Source organism: Tenrec ecaudatus, chromosome 4 (genome assembly GCF_050624435.1).
Source record: "Tenrec ecaudatus isolate mTenEca1 chromosome 4, mTenEca1.hap1, whole genome shotgun sequence".
In the NCBI taxonomy this organism is placed as follows: Eukaryota; Metazoa; Chordata; class Mammalia; order Afrosoricida; family Tenrecidae; genus Tenrec; species Tenrec ecaudatus.
In genome coordinates, this window is record NC_134533.1 from 63,243,647 (window position 1) to 63,258,945 (window position 15,299).

Sequence of the window (15,299 nt, forward strand, 5' to 3'; positions counted from 1 at the left end):
ATAAGGTTGATCTGATTTGACTAATTCTTAGTAAAGCCCTATGAGATAGTTAAAGCTTATGGTGCCAACCTGGCCGATAAACACATGTGGGGTTAATTGAAGGGCGGAGAGATAAATGGCTCTGATAGCCTCACCTCTGTCTACTGTTCTTTGATCATGGGACCAATGTGTGGCTGCTTTGCTTGTTCTGTGCCTCAATTTGCAAGCTACACTACCTGTGGGACACCAAACCTGTGGACTGTGTTGCTGAAATTTGAGGTTCCTTCAAGACCTGCTTCACCACACTGTTGGAATTTATGTTTCTTGAGCTGGGGACCGTCGGACCCTGTCCTCTGGCTGAATGTTGGTGACCTGCCTTACTGTTTGCTGCCTGTGCCCGGATAGCCTGAATTGCTCTACAGAGGACTACCTGGAAGCCCCCAAGACTTGAAGGACTGCCAATGTCTCACAAATGTCTCACGGGAGTGAGTTGCACTGAGCCATTTGTACTGCTTTATAATTTAATTAGCTCATTATTTCTTATGTTATCTATCTATATAAATATATATATATATAATTATTAGCATTCTGGTTTTGTTTCTTTAGAGAACCTATTGTACCAATCTGGCTGATGAACACATGTGGGGTTAATTGAAAGGCTGAGAGATAAATGGCTTAGTGACCCTCGCCTTTCTAGTTCTTGGGCCTATTGCTTTCTGATGGTTGGACCATCCTTAGCCAGTTCCCTGCTTCATTTGGCAAGGCTCACTTCCTAAAAGACATCCCTCAGGAGAGGCCACTGATGCAGCCCTGGGTGCTGGAGCAGCCATATGGAGACCCCTGCCAGTGTTGAGATGCTTACCCATTCACTGACTCAGCTTTCCTCCTGCAGTCAGCATCATTGCATGTGTTTTGTGAGATGGAGGAGGACTTTGTGGATTGGTGTTGGGCATATGGATTAATTAATTAATATTGGACTTGTGGGCTTGGGCAGCACTGGATTGGGATGTTTTATTTTATTTCTTTTTTTTTTCATGGTAGCATGCTCACCTCAGCCCTGCTTAGTGGTTCTCGTGGGGGAAGAGGGACCACGAGAGCAGGAAAGAACCTCAACTTTATTGGTAACCAAGGATTATAGCTCCTTCGGAAGGCATCATTACAGGTAACCACACGTCACAGGAAGGGGCAGTACAAAAGGCATACACATCATAGGAAGGGGATGGGGATGCTTTCTTGATGAACACTTATCCTTTATATAAATCTCTCTCTTATACATGAGTTTCTGTGGATTTGTTTCTCTAATGTATCCAGACTAACACACCCCACTTTAACATTCAAGTACCATCTCACAGATGACATTTGAAAGAACCCGACTTTCTCCTTGATTATTCTCCAGGAATATTCTAGCAACTCACTTCATTTTCCCGATTTCCTAAAATCTGCTTACAGCAAATGGTCCTGGGAGTGTGACTTTAAGTTATTTGGACCTCTTGGAGGCATAGGTGGGATGGATTGCATGTTTTCTTTGGTCTTCTTACTGAGAACAGAACTTTAAGAAATCCTTGAATTCCTCAGCATTGTCCTTCCCTTGGTTTGCTTTCCTGACCCTGTTCATGCAGGTGTACTGTTATTTGTCCTTGGCGTGTGCCCGTGTTGTTGTAGATGCCCTTTTGATAACTAGTTTCTTTCAGGGACCCTTTGGGCTTTTCCTTTCTGTTGGTATCGCTTATGAGATTACAGAGTCAGAAGGTACTGCTTTTAGCACAGTTTATCTTCTTCAGTCAACTTTGCTTTCATAGGTTCCCCACTCATTTTATTTCTAAATTTTCCAAGTTCTGATTTACCGAAGGCTCGGGGCTTGTCTGTTTGTGACTACTCTCAACTCTCCAGCAATACTGGTCATACTCTCTCAAGGAGCCCATCGGGTTTACTGCATATATTAGTTTCTCCTTTATTAGAGCGAGAGTGGCAATTTTCCAAGTTTCTTCCTCTACCCTCTGGAAAGAAACTGTAAACAGGTGAGAGAGAGAGAGAGAGAGAGAGAGAGAGAGAGAGAGAGAGAGAGAGAGAGAGAGAGAGAGAGAGAAATGATCAAATTTTTAAGTGTTTCACTAGCAGAAATGCTTAAGAAATGATCCAAATATAGCTGCTGTTCCACTCCATTACAGTGCCTTATTCTCTGCATCATCTCTATTTCTCTCTCTGCTCTGTGCGACTAAGGAGTGGGGAGGGTATCCTCAGCACTTCTTCTTATCTAGGTATTTCCCCTGTAACCGTCACCCCCAACTTGGCATTTCAACTTTAGTTTATAATTCTTTAGCACCAGGGCAATTCTTTCTCCTCTCTTCACAGGTTGTCTTTCTTCCCATAGGCTAGACCCAGGGGACATTCAGGAGATTCTCATTGCTGTCCTTGTTGCAATCTCAGCTCCCGGGATGACAGTGAAAGTCCTAAATCGATTTGCGGGTACTCACGTGGATTCAGTTTCCAGTGAAGCCCCTCTGACCACTGACCAGGAATGTGAATAGCCTCGGCATCAGTGCGAATGCATTGAAAAGTGGAATGATACACACACACATAGTGACGTTAAAATAGAATACCTTATCATCTGGTCTCCCTTTACCCATTGTAAATTTGTTCTAGTTTTTATTATATCCTGTTACCTTTTCAACTGTAGTTTCTCTGTGTTTTATTTTGTTATTGCTATTGGGATTTTTCTTTTTCTTTTTTTTTTTTATGTTTATCCAGGATCTGAAATCCAGGATAGGTAAAATCTATAGTGACAGTAACTGGATTCATAGTTTCTTGGAATTATGGCCGGGAGGTTGAGGCAAATGAACTAATAATGAGTGCAAGCAAGAAGAAAATGTTCTAAATAGATTATGGTGATTGAATCACAGCTTTTTGATATGTTAAGCTGTTGAACTCTATGACATGTGAATCATATGTTAATAAAACGATCACACGTAAAAGATAAAACACGAAACCCTACAAGCCCTCAGGAATCATTCCACAAGGTGCTACGGCAGCAGGGTACTTTCTTTGGGTCTGGTGTGTGGTAAGAGTCAGCACAGAAGGAGCATTCTGCAGTGCTATCGTTAGCAACACCCATGCAGCCCACCCACCCACCCACCCACTGAAATAGGAAATGCAATCTGTGGAAAACATCTCCGCTATATGGATGAAGTTTACTTCAGATCTGGTTACCTAAAAAGAAAAGGTTCCTGACTTTTCCAAACCACAAGCAATCAGCCCTGGGGGTAAGCTGGTTCTATGGAAAAAACAGCAGCAATGGAGAATGGGGAGGCTACATTCCCAGTGTCCATGCCAGTAGCACCTCCCATGACCTTAACCCGCAGAATGTCTCACTCAAAATAAACATCTCTGGGTACATAACAATGGCCCAACAAAAGGCTTGAGTGCTACAGATAGCTGGAACAGAGGTACGACAAGAATCCAGATTTCAAAAGATATAGCATCTGGGGTCTTAAAGGCTTGAAGATAAACAAGCAGCCATCTAACTGAGAAGCATCAAAGCCCACATGGAAGAAGCACACCAGCCTGTCTGACCTGAGGTGTAGAAGGGACCAGTTATCAGATATCAAAGAACTAAAAATCATATCAGTGGGTGCCCACCTCCCTGATGCGATCAATGAAGACAAATGTGTGCATAAGCAAATGTGGTGAAGAAAGCTGATGGTTCCCGGCTATCAAAAGAGATAGCGTCTGGGGTATTGGAGGCTCGAAGATAAACAAGTGGCCATCTAGTTCAGAAGCAACAAAGCCCACATGGAAGAAACACACCAGCCTGTGTGACCACGAATTGTCAAAGGAACCAGATATTAAGCATCAAGGAACAAAAAAAATCATATCATTGTAAATGTGTGAGTGCAGAGTAGACACAAAAAGCCTATCAGCAGCCAACCAGACACCCCCTTGCTGAAGGGTTGTGGGGAGGAGATGAGTCAATCACGGTGCAGGATAGCAACGATGAAACATATAACTATCCTCTAGTTCTTAAAGACTTCCCACCGCCCCCACTATCATGACCCTGATTCTACCTTATAAATCTGGCTAGACCAGAGGATATACATTGGTACAGAGAGCAACTGGAAACACAGGGAATCCAGGGCAGATGACTCCTCCAGGACCAGTGTTGAGAGTGGTGATGCCTGGAGGGTGGCGGGAATGTGGGGTAGAAAGGGGGAACTGATTACAAGAATCTACGTATAACCTCCTGCCTATGGGGATGGACAGCAGAGAAGAGGGCAGGGGGAGACGTTGGACAGTGTAACATATGACAAAATAATAATTTATGAATTATGAAGGGTTCATGAGGTAGGGAGGAGTGGGGAGGGAGGGGGAATATGAGCAACTGATATTAAGGGCTCAAGTGGAAGGCAAATGTTTTGAGAATGATGATGGCAACAAATGTACATATGCACTTGACACAATGGATGGATGGATGGATAATGATAAAAATTGTATGAGCCCCCAACAAAATGATTTAAAAAATAAAAAAAGAATCCAGATCATTGGCTATTCACTGACAGATCACAGGTTTGAATAGCTTAAAAAAAATCTCTCCACATGGAAACCTAATATCTATATAAGCAACTAAGAAGGGTCGTTATCTGTCAGGACAAAGGGCAGGAGCTCAGGATCTATATTGCTCCGGGCAAGAAAAACCTGCTGCCTTGAGCAATTCTCACTCTGACTCATGGTGACCCAGAGGACAGAGTAGAACTACCGCAAAGGGTTGGAACAGCCAAACTTTCGGTTAGTAGCTGAGTGCTTAGTCACTGCTCCACCTGAACTAGCTCCTTCATGCAGGAACGGCCCAAGAAAAACCAGCAACACAAAACCCTCACATTTAAAATCAATCCTTCAGGAAAGGAAGAACAAGACCACTAGCTGCTCTACGTCTGCCACAAGGATAGAAGTAGTCTTTCCTACTCTTCTTTCTTAGGAAGGAACTTGGTACTAACTGCATTCTTTCCCAGACAGACTCTTACACTCAAGCACCCACCCCACTGCCACTACAGGTTTAGAACTAGATAAATGACCCAGATTGGCCCAGTGAAGTGCAATCTGGAGGCTCTGCCTTAAACATTTGAAACTCCTTCTCCATACAAGAGGTGCCAGCCTGGTAGGATGGAATTTCTGCCTGATGGTGGCCATCTTTGTCACCACATGGGGAGATTCTTCCTGAGAATAAGGTTATAGTAGACCAAGGGATGGCAAAGACTGTTTTATAACTGTACTAAGAGGTCTCACTTGGATCTAGTCATATTGGATTTTTAAACTGTGTATTGTTAAACCAACCATCTTTCCTTTTCTTTTTTGGAGTGGTTTTGGGTTAAAATTCTACTAAACGTTTGCATGGAACTTATTGAATTCTGCCCCTAAAGTCACATTTAATCACACATCTTGAAGGATTGATAAAACAGTTCTAAACCAAAGGAAAACTCAATTGCGTCTGTGAACATTTCAGAAGCTGAATCCTCTACTTCATTAACATTTCACGTGGACAAGTGTGTGTGTGTGGCCATAACAGAATGTAAGCAATGTTTTCTAAGGATACCTTTCCATTTCCAGCAATGCTTATCATTTCAGTAAATGGTTCATGAATGCTAGCTATTATTATCCAGAGTTATGAAAGGACTGTATGAACATTATCTCCTTTGCTCCTTCTAACCCAGGAAGTAGGAAATATTATTTCCATTCTTCAGAAGACACAATAAAGGCTTGGAGATTAAATCACTTGCTTATCATCACAAAGCTACTTAGTAGCAGAGCTTGGGCGAAAGCCAGGAAATGATTCAAGAGCGGCACTCAGTCATTAGAATATACCACGTCTACTTCATTTGGCAACCATATTTATTAATGAATATGTTTAAAAAACAATAGAAGGACGATTTCTTGCACATTAAAAGTATTTCAATCACTAGTCTTTGCCAACAAATACCGAAGTAGGGTAGGTTTTAATGTACAATAATGGTTACACTTATCAGAAAGGATGGATATTGACCTTTAGGTTTTGGAGATATCTAAATGGGGGAAGGGAATTAAGAAAAGAACTAGCAACAAACAAAATGCCAGCTGTTACTTACGACAGGTGCTTGTATGGTTTTATTTGGTCTTCACCACACAGTCATTTTACAAAGAGGGATTAAGTAGCTAATGTGTAAAGGGTCACATACAGCTATTAAACAGTTATGTCCATAATAGAGTCAACAAGTTTCTAAACCCTATCTTCTTTCCATATTTCCTATTGTCAGCAAAAAGACAGGGTCTTCATACATGGTGTGACACACACACACACACACACACAAAAGGCTAACAAAGATTAAAATGGGCTGGCCACTCATAAAGGTGCTCTGTAGTTAAACTGCTCTAAACATTTATCTACAAGAGGTCTGGCATGTTCTAAACAATGGCATGAGGTCTCAAAAACATCGCCTGGTGATTATGTATAAACTCATCCATATGTCCATATGAGTAATCCAGAGGAAAGAAACACACGATCCCAGGATTCCATCTGCGTCAGGGAACACACATTAGAAAATGTGACCATGCTCCTTAGATACAGTGATGGCGGCCTATTCAGAGAAGGACTCACTGTACCATATTGTCAAAGCTCTCACCAAAGTTCTCCCTAAAACCCCTGACATCTGGTCTTAATTTTCCCACCACTGCTTCTCCCTCCTCACTTGTCAACAGTTAGAGAGAAAAAAGAAGTAGAACCCAAAATGGGTGGTTTGGGCATTGCTGAAATTTGCAGCCATGGCAAAATCTGACAGCTTGCTATGAACCAGATCATTTCATCCTCCAGAGTATAGCTGCTCCTGGTCCCCAGTGGCTGCCAGGACTAGGGTTAACCAGGTGGCCTAAGTCAATATTAGCATGCCCCTCCAGGTATGAATTTAAGATAGAGTACCCTTAGAATGCTGTGTATCACAAGTACCTCTGCTTTTCTCTGCTTCTCCTCTTGCTCTTTCTGCTCCTTCTCCATGCCAACCAGTTTGAGCTTCAGATCAGACACTTCAGTCATCAGATCAAGCTTCTGGGTTTCCAGAGATGTGCGACTTAGCAGTTCCTGCAGGCAAAAACAGATCTCAATATCCGTGAACCAGCGCAGCAACAAGGAAAACTCTAGCTAGTCTAGAGTACATAAGACGATTTTTACACTGGCCTCTGGACAACGCAGAGACTGCTGCATGTGGGCCACAGGCCTGTGGGAGGTGATTCTATGCTGATGTTAGGTCACTCCAGGATAGCACAGTCAATCCCTGCTGCTACCCGCTGTGCTCCAAAGGACAACGTGTGCTTCATTTCTCAAAACGTTTGCCTGTAAACATAATTTTCAATCATCTCCCCTTCCAAACAGAGGAGGTGGGGGTGGGGAAGGAACTAGTACTCTTCAAATTAATAAAAATTTCTATTTCCATTTTTAAAGCAAAGGTCTTAATCGAGACAAAAGAAAACGGGGCAGGATGGGAAGCTTATGTTATTAATAGAGTTGTTTTTGTGTATTGTTTTGTTTTTTAAATCAATAGAGATTTACAACCAAAGTTTCTAGGTTAGTGCCTGGGCTTAATGTTCAGCCCAATCTCTAATCAACCTTCGTGTACGACCTGGAAGGGAGCTAGAATCAAAAAGCAGATGCTCAGAGAGTATCGGGAGTACTTCCCCAAGTTCAAAGATTATTCAGTAATTGTATTATGAGAGACATCTTTCCTATAGTACATCAAAATTATGCAGTGGCCATTTGTATGATATGCGCAAGACGATGGTTTTGTCCTGGTTGGGAGGACAGACTAGGAGAGGTAGGACTCGGCGATGCTTCCTTCTATTGTACACAGGGTCACTATGAGTCGGAACCAACTCAACAGAACCTGACAATAACTATCACTCGGGCAGTGGTAGAGCACAAAGGTTTCCAGTTCTTGACAATAAGGTCAGTAGCTTGAAACCATTAGGCACTTCTTGGGAGAAAGATGAGGCTTTCTACTCCTGAAAAGAGTTATTGTCTCGAAAACCCACAGGGACAGTTCTAGCCTGTCCTAGAGAGAACCTATGAGTCGGAATTGACTTGCTGACAGTGAGTTGTTTGAGATGAAAAACAAAATGGCAGCTCAGAGTTCCTAAATATTATAAAGGATCTCAAGAAACAGGAGCATTTCCCAACATCTAAGTGCAACACATTTCTCCATCGAGAAAATGCAGTATCCCTTAACATTCAAAAACTTGGTGCTGCCACTGTCACTCGCTACAGCATGAAGAACATCCACGAGAGCAATAACTCAAATCAGAAGATACAAAAGATCTAAGAAACAGCACAATCAGCTGCCATAGACTGAACAGTTTATATCACCTTGGGTAGCCCATCCCACAAGATGAATGGTCTCATCATTCTGACACACGATTTGGATTTCGTGAAGTTTGAACAGTCCTCAGATCATACACCAAACCACATGGGAAAGGGAGTTGACTAGAAATACATGATACCCTAAAATGATGGCTCTCAGAACCTGAGAGAATCGGCAACGCTCAAGAGATACCTACAAGGCAAATAGTTGAGGCAAAACCAGCTGAGTACTGGACCATGGATGCCAGTTTTCCCTAAATCAGAAAGTCTTGAGACAGGCTTGAGGTCGGAGGCAGTGCCAGAACCATAGGCTCTTTGGCCATAAGAGGTCAGCTGGATGTGAACATAAAATATAATGGGGGTGGGGGTGGGGGGTAGGCGAGACTTAAGATTTGCTGAGTGCCTTTTGTGCCTGACACTGCTGGGTGATGTTCATAAATCCTTCCAGTGATTTAGCAGTAGTATTATTATCTCAATTTTATAGATGAGAAAACAGGTGACAGTGAGCAAATCTCCTGACCAAGGACATGATAATCAGCAGCAGAGTTACTTTTCAAACAAAGGTCTGTTTGACTCCAAAGTTCTTTTCTAAGGAATATATAACACTGTTTCCCAAACAGAGGAGGAAGTCAAAGTGTATTAAGGGATATTAAAAATATATGCTAAAAATGTCGATCAATTTCATATCAGCAAGATTTCATTGAGCACATGCTATCTACTAGAGACAGGTGCTTTAGGTAGGTCATAAAGACAGGTCCTCATACCCTTCTCAGGGGATGATGGCCCATGGAAATGAAGAGATCTCTGGGTAGTAACTGGAGTATATAATCTTCTGCAAACTCCCTTAGCAACATGCCTGTCCTTCTCTTTTCCTCCCCCATCTCATTCTGTCTGCCTATCCATTCTTCTACTTTGTTTCAAAAAGGAAATGAAGCGGTTTGGAAAACGAATATACCACATTTAAAGATGAATCACAGAAACTATAAAATGGGTAGGAAAAGAGGCTCAAGCCATAAAATCTTATACACACTCATATGAAACCCATACTATAAAGTTTTATGCATATTAAAAATGGAAAAATGCTAATTCAAAAGGAGAAATAACTAATGACACAAATAAAGGTTCATAAAGATTTAAAATCTGATTTGGAGTACTGGCTTCTGAGAAAAAAATTCCCCATGAGGTTTTTAAATATCTACTAGACACCAAAGACTGGTGGCATGACAAAAATACAATCCTCCAAAGTATGTCAGTATATTAAGATGATATTCATAACCGTTGGTTGTCTGATCAGCATTTGACAAACTCCTTCAACAGGACTCAAAAAAGTCTCAGAATTTATCTCCCTTGAAAGCTATTCTAGGTCTATTTTATTTCCATTTTTTGGTCCAAAATCTCTCTGGCTGTTTTAACTGCAAGGGTACAATTGGTCACACCAATGTTCCAGCTGATGAGAACAGAAATTGGTTGCACTGATGTTCCGATCGCCATTCCAATTGTCATGCCAGGGTTTCTATTGGACACACTAACATGCCAAATAGACATTCTAGTTGGGCATGCTAATGCTTTAATTGGAGACCTGGGGCTACTTAATTCTACACAGCCCACAAATTATAAAACTTTCACTTACTCTACCCTAGTTTATATTTATTACCTTTCAATGTCATTTCCCTTCATCTCTGTCATTGATAACTACTATCTACTCTCAGAATTCAAAATCTGCCTTCAACAAGCTTATCCCAATCCTGTGTCACTTCCAAATTTTCAGACCTAACAGAGCCCCATGTGCCCCCACCCACCATTAACCACTGTAACCTTTAAAAGGGTTATCGTAATAGACACTAACTACCTTACAGCCTTCAACTTCCAAATGCAATCCTGGCTTTCGCACCATATGAAATGTCCTTCCCAGAAATCTGCATTCAATGACCCAACATATAAATAAAACACCTTTCTCTATGTTTCCAAAATGCTTCGATTGCTATTTGTCCTCCTTGCTCATCTGGAATGTATGCTTTCTAAGGTAGCAGCACTCAGTTATATCACATACTCCCTACACAGTCAGAACTATCTCCCGATTTCCTGAAATATTCTGTCTTTTGATTAACAGCTTCTCTATCTACTTTGGCTGAATTCCATCTCCTCAGTAGTTTCAACATCTTCATTAATAAATTTTCCACTCAGTACCCACTGGGCCTCACAGTTGGGGACCTTTAAATCCAACAAGTTTTGCTTCTATTTTATTTCAGCTTCTCAGCAGCACAGTCACAACTGGGCTCTTGTCTTCACCCACGATGTGCTCATGCTGCTTCTAAAACCTTCCACTCCAACAAAAGTCTCCTATGGTCACAATCTTCTGCTCTTCCAACTGCTCTGCTGGCTCATTCAAGCTATCTCTAGAATCTTCTGTAGCCATCAGCGACTTAATAACTCCCGGTTTTCTAGTTTTCCACCTTCCTTTAAGTAGTGTTTGCCTTCGTACCCACTCCATACCTTGGAGTTAGTAATTTCAATTGTTCTCATATCTGTACCAGAAAATTCCTCATTCAGCTCACTCTATCCTCAGACATTGCTCCAGGTCTTTTCTACTGCCCTAAAATCTGAAACCCCACCCTGGGTCCCATTCTCAAAAAACCTCCTCTCATACTCACTGAATGTACATATACTCTTCTTTACTCCAGAGTTGCTCAGATTTGTCTGTCTGTCATTCATCTCTGAAGTCCCTGGTTTAGGGACAAGCAAGCCCACATGTCCTTTCCAAGATGAATTTGCCACGATTATGCACTGTAGTTTTTACCTTTAAAACTTTTCTTGATATGACTGAACTAATTAATTGTATGATATTTGAGTTATATGCCAATAAAACTGTTGGGAAAAAACCCCAACAACTCTCTAGCTCAGTAAGCTTCCACTTAAATGAGGGGTACCTTCCCAAAAGCCAGAACTGCGGCGGGGTGGAGTATGCATTTTTCCCACGAGGTGAGCATCAAGCAACAACCTCTGAGTTAGTGCACCCAAAGGCATCTCCTGAGAAGGTTCTCTCCGGTCACAGTTAATTTTTTCATGAAAGCAGTTTCACCAGAACCACCTTTTTTTGTGATGGCTGATTTAAGCAAACAATGTGTGGCTGTGAAATTTTGTTTCCTGCTCAGGGGGGAAAATGCTGCACAAACTATTGTGATGTTGAACACAGCTTACAAGAACAGTGCTATGGGACAAACTCAACTGTACCAGTAGTTTTCTCGTGTCAAAAAAGGCGAAATGGTGTTTGATGACAAACCTTGTTCTGGACATCTGTCAACTTTCTGAATAGATGAAAATATCTACTTGTGGTGCATTTGGAGCCCATTGCTCCTGGTAAGACTGTTAATAAAATGTTCTACTTACAGGTTCTGAAAAGAGCAACAGTGTACAACAACAAAAAAGGCCTGATTTGTGGCAGTTGGGGAACTGCTTTTGCCACCACGACAATGCACCTGCTCCCACAGCCATCTCAGTGTGCCTGCCGGTTTTGGGCATAAAAGCATCATGCCTTTCTTGCCCCATGCATCTTATTCAGCTGACCTCACTCCATGAAAGTCATTTTTGTTTCTGGAATGAAGAGGAACATGAAAGAACAGTCATTTGATGACTTAGACGAGGTAAAGAAAAACAAACGAGGGAGGTGCTGGCAGCCATCCAAACAGATGAGTCTGAAAAATGTTTCCAAGAATGGAATCCCAGGTTGGACAAATGTATAAAGGAGAGCAATTTGAAGGCGGCAAGACTGTTTTGTAAGAAAATTTAAATACATAGCTTTGAAAAAAAATCCATATTTGGGGGTGGTTACCCCCTTGTACATAAAAAATGAAATGTCAAAGGACACAGTGCTTCCAGAATTTGCTCCTAAATTGCCCTATATGACCCTATATCCTATTTCTGACCATTTCTCAGCCTCTAGGCTTTTCAAATATCCTCACATATTTCATGAACACACAGGTTGTCTTCCTAATTAAAGTTTTCCTTTCGCTTTGCTCACTGAGTTCTGGTCCTGCTTCTTCCTCCAGCCTGATAATTCAGAATGACTCCGAGTTATGTGGGTCTACAACTCCGAACGATGAGTGAATAAGTTCCTTTAATACAGTGAAGTATTTTAGCATTATTTTTCTGTGCCACTAAGTCAATTTTGACTCATAGCCCCTCTATCTGATAGAGGAGAATTTCCCCATAGGGTTTACTTAGCTGCTATCTTTATCAGGACAGATGAGCAGGTTGTTTCTCTTGCAGAACCACTGGTAGCTTTGAGTCCTTGATCTTTAGCACTTGGCTGCTAACTCAAAGGCTGGTGGTTCACACCCACCAGCAGCCCCCATACAAATTATAGCCTAGGGCATTCTGGGGGGCAGTTCCACTTTGTCATACAAGGCTGCTTGCAGAGTCAGAATCACAACACTGCTTTAGGATAGGGCCATATATCATCTACTCTGGCAGACATCTATCTCTCCCTTACCAGCATCTCCCACTCACAGGCCAATAACATGATAACATTTCAGACTTTCTGAAGGACCTTTCTTCTTGATCTGCCTTCCCTTCAAGCTACCACCCACCAACTCTGGAGTGTTCTCACTAGACAAATGCATGGTGTATGTAGTTAGTGTACATGGTATATGTAGTTAGTGTGGACTCTCTGTGGCCTCCCCGACCTCAGCCCTCACAGTTAAGCCCTGAAAAGAATAATTTATACCTACTTCTTTATCTTCCTGTCACTTCTCAACAAGATGTCCATATGACTGCAATCCAGCTTCAGCTTTACCCTGTGCAAATATCCATACAACATATCCCTCCAAACTCTAGGCCTACTCATCTTTCATCTGCTAGAACATCCTATGCTTCCAATTGCCTGTCCTTTCTTTTTCTTCTACCTCTCTTTTTCTGGTTTCTATCCACCTCTTAAGAAAACATCCTCAGATCCATAACTCTTATCTCCCAAACTGAAGTCTTCGGTGGAGCCAGGCTACTTGTCTGGGGCATAAAATTCCTGGCAAAGCTAGGCTTGTCCCCCTATTCCTCCCAATCTATGGTGGGGAGCTGCTGGAAATCTCTTGGGATAATTCATCGAGCATTTTGTATGCAGAGAAGAAGTATGCGGAGGTGTTCTAAAGATAGGGGAGGAGGTTCAAGGTTGCTTGTGTAAATGAAAGAAGGGAGAGTAAGAGGAGGAGATGGATGAGAGGTGGGTGGCTGTTTTTCTTACTGTGAAGGACTATGAAAACAGGGGAATGAAACTTTAGGGGGAAACGACAGGAAATAACAGAATTATCAGTAGCCTTTTCTGACTCTACCACTACCACTCCACCCCTCTTCCAGAGGGATAAGTCCATCTCCTTTCTCGGCGATGAAAGAACGCCTATGGCTCAGAGCAACCCCTCATTTCCTTTTCCCAAGCTCTGTTCCTGACTGCAGCTGATAAAAAGAACTTGTCTTTTAACTTGTTCTTTCCTTAAAGGACCACATCTTGAAGCAATTACCTCCATCTTTAAGTGCGGAATATGACACAGGGAGTTACTGACCAATGACGGAGGATTACACCCAGACTTGTAATCCGAAACCAGAATAAAAGAATGGGCCATGGAAAGACATGAAAGGAAAAATATGTCCCTTTGCCCTTTGAAGTAAAAGACTTGGGCCTTGCCAGGAAGCCTCTTTCTTAAATAACAGTTCAGAGAAGAGGTGCTTGTATAGTGGACTTTGGCTTGAGTCCAGATTCCATCGCCATAAATGTAATAAAAGGAGTTAAGGTGTCTACTTCGCATTGTGGTCTAGAGATAACCTCCAGTTATATAAACCCAAGGAGAGTAATTATTTCTGCTTTACAAATACTCCAAAGGGATATTTAAGGAATACCTGGTTAAGTCCCACTTTCTTCACCCACAAACCAGTGTCTTGCCTCCACAGGCAGATTTCTGCTCCCATAGGATCATATACATAACTCTGTTTAATAGTTTCTTGGGAACAGAAAGACCTACATAAAGGTGCTCTGAGAAATTCATCAGCCAAGTTCTAAGGACACGTTTTGTTGAGTTCACACACCTGGATACAATATCCCAACACTAAAATTCAAGGACAGGAACTTTGCTATGGCTCTAAGACAGCAATTCTCAACCTGTGGGTCACGACCCCTTTGGGGGTTGAATGACCCTTTCACAAGGGTCACCTGATTCATAACAGTAGCAAAATTACAGTTATGAAGTAGCAGCAAAAATAATTTTATGGTTGGGGAGGTCACCACAACATGGGGAACTGTAGTAAAGGGTCACAGCATTAGGAAGGTTGAGAACCACTGCTCTAAGGTAGAATCTATATTTCATCTCCATTTTCTTCAAGTTCATTGACTCTCACAGATCAATAGCAAGTAAGTGATTACAATATAGAACTCATGTAGATGGGCTGAGCAGTCCTCAGAATCCATCACTTTTCAGGCCTCACCTAAAAGGCAGTCAAAACAATGAAGTTGTCTGAACCCTGGAGCTCTGGCATGGGTTGACTGAAGCAGAAGCTGATGTGGTCCAATTTACTCCAAAATAGAAACTATCTCTTCCTAATGGAAAGGCTCCTTTGGAAAACATAAAAGTTGAGTGGGAGACCAGAACTTCCATCTCCTGAGAGATGCTCTTGCTGTTCCCTTCCCAACCTGCCCCACACTCTACAGAGGACTGCAAATGAGAAATAACCATTCATCTTTAAGTGCCTTCATACCTGTGTGGCCTGGCCCCTCTGCTGATCTTGTTTGGTTAGATTGCCTATCTAACCCCAAGGGTCTGCATACTTTCTCTTTCTGGTAACCAAACTCAAAAACAAACCCACTGCCCTGTGAGTATCTAAGACTGTAACTCTTTGTAAGTGTAGAAAGCCTTGTCTTTCTCCCATTGAGAGGCTGGTGGTTTTGAACTGCTGACCTTGCGGTTAGCAG

General features: G+C 42.1%; 1 protein-coding gene across 4 annotated transcripts in view; it reads right to left on the reverse strand.

Annotated features, from left to right (window-relative positions):
• The window catches only part of PPFIBP2 (PPFIB scaffold protein 2), a 181,805-nt gene that overhangs the window by 43,764 nt on the left and 122,742 nt on the right, over window positions 1-15,299 (reverse strand). For all 4 annotated transcript variants that reach the window (XM_075546129.1, XM_075546130.1, XM_075546128.1 and 1 more), the window contains one exon: window positions 6,947-7,078. In XM_075546129.1, coding sequence (XP_075402244.1) covers window positions 6,947-7,078 — 132 coding nt within the window. The remainder of the gene's footprint in view (window positions 1-6,946; window positions 7,079-15,299) is intronic.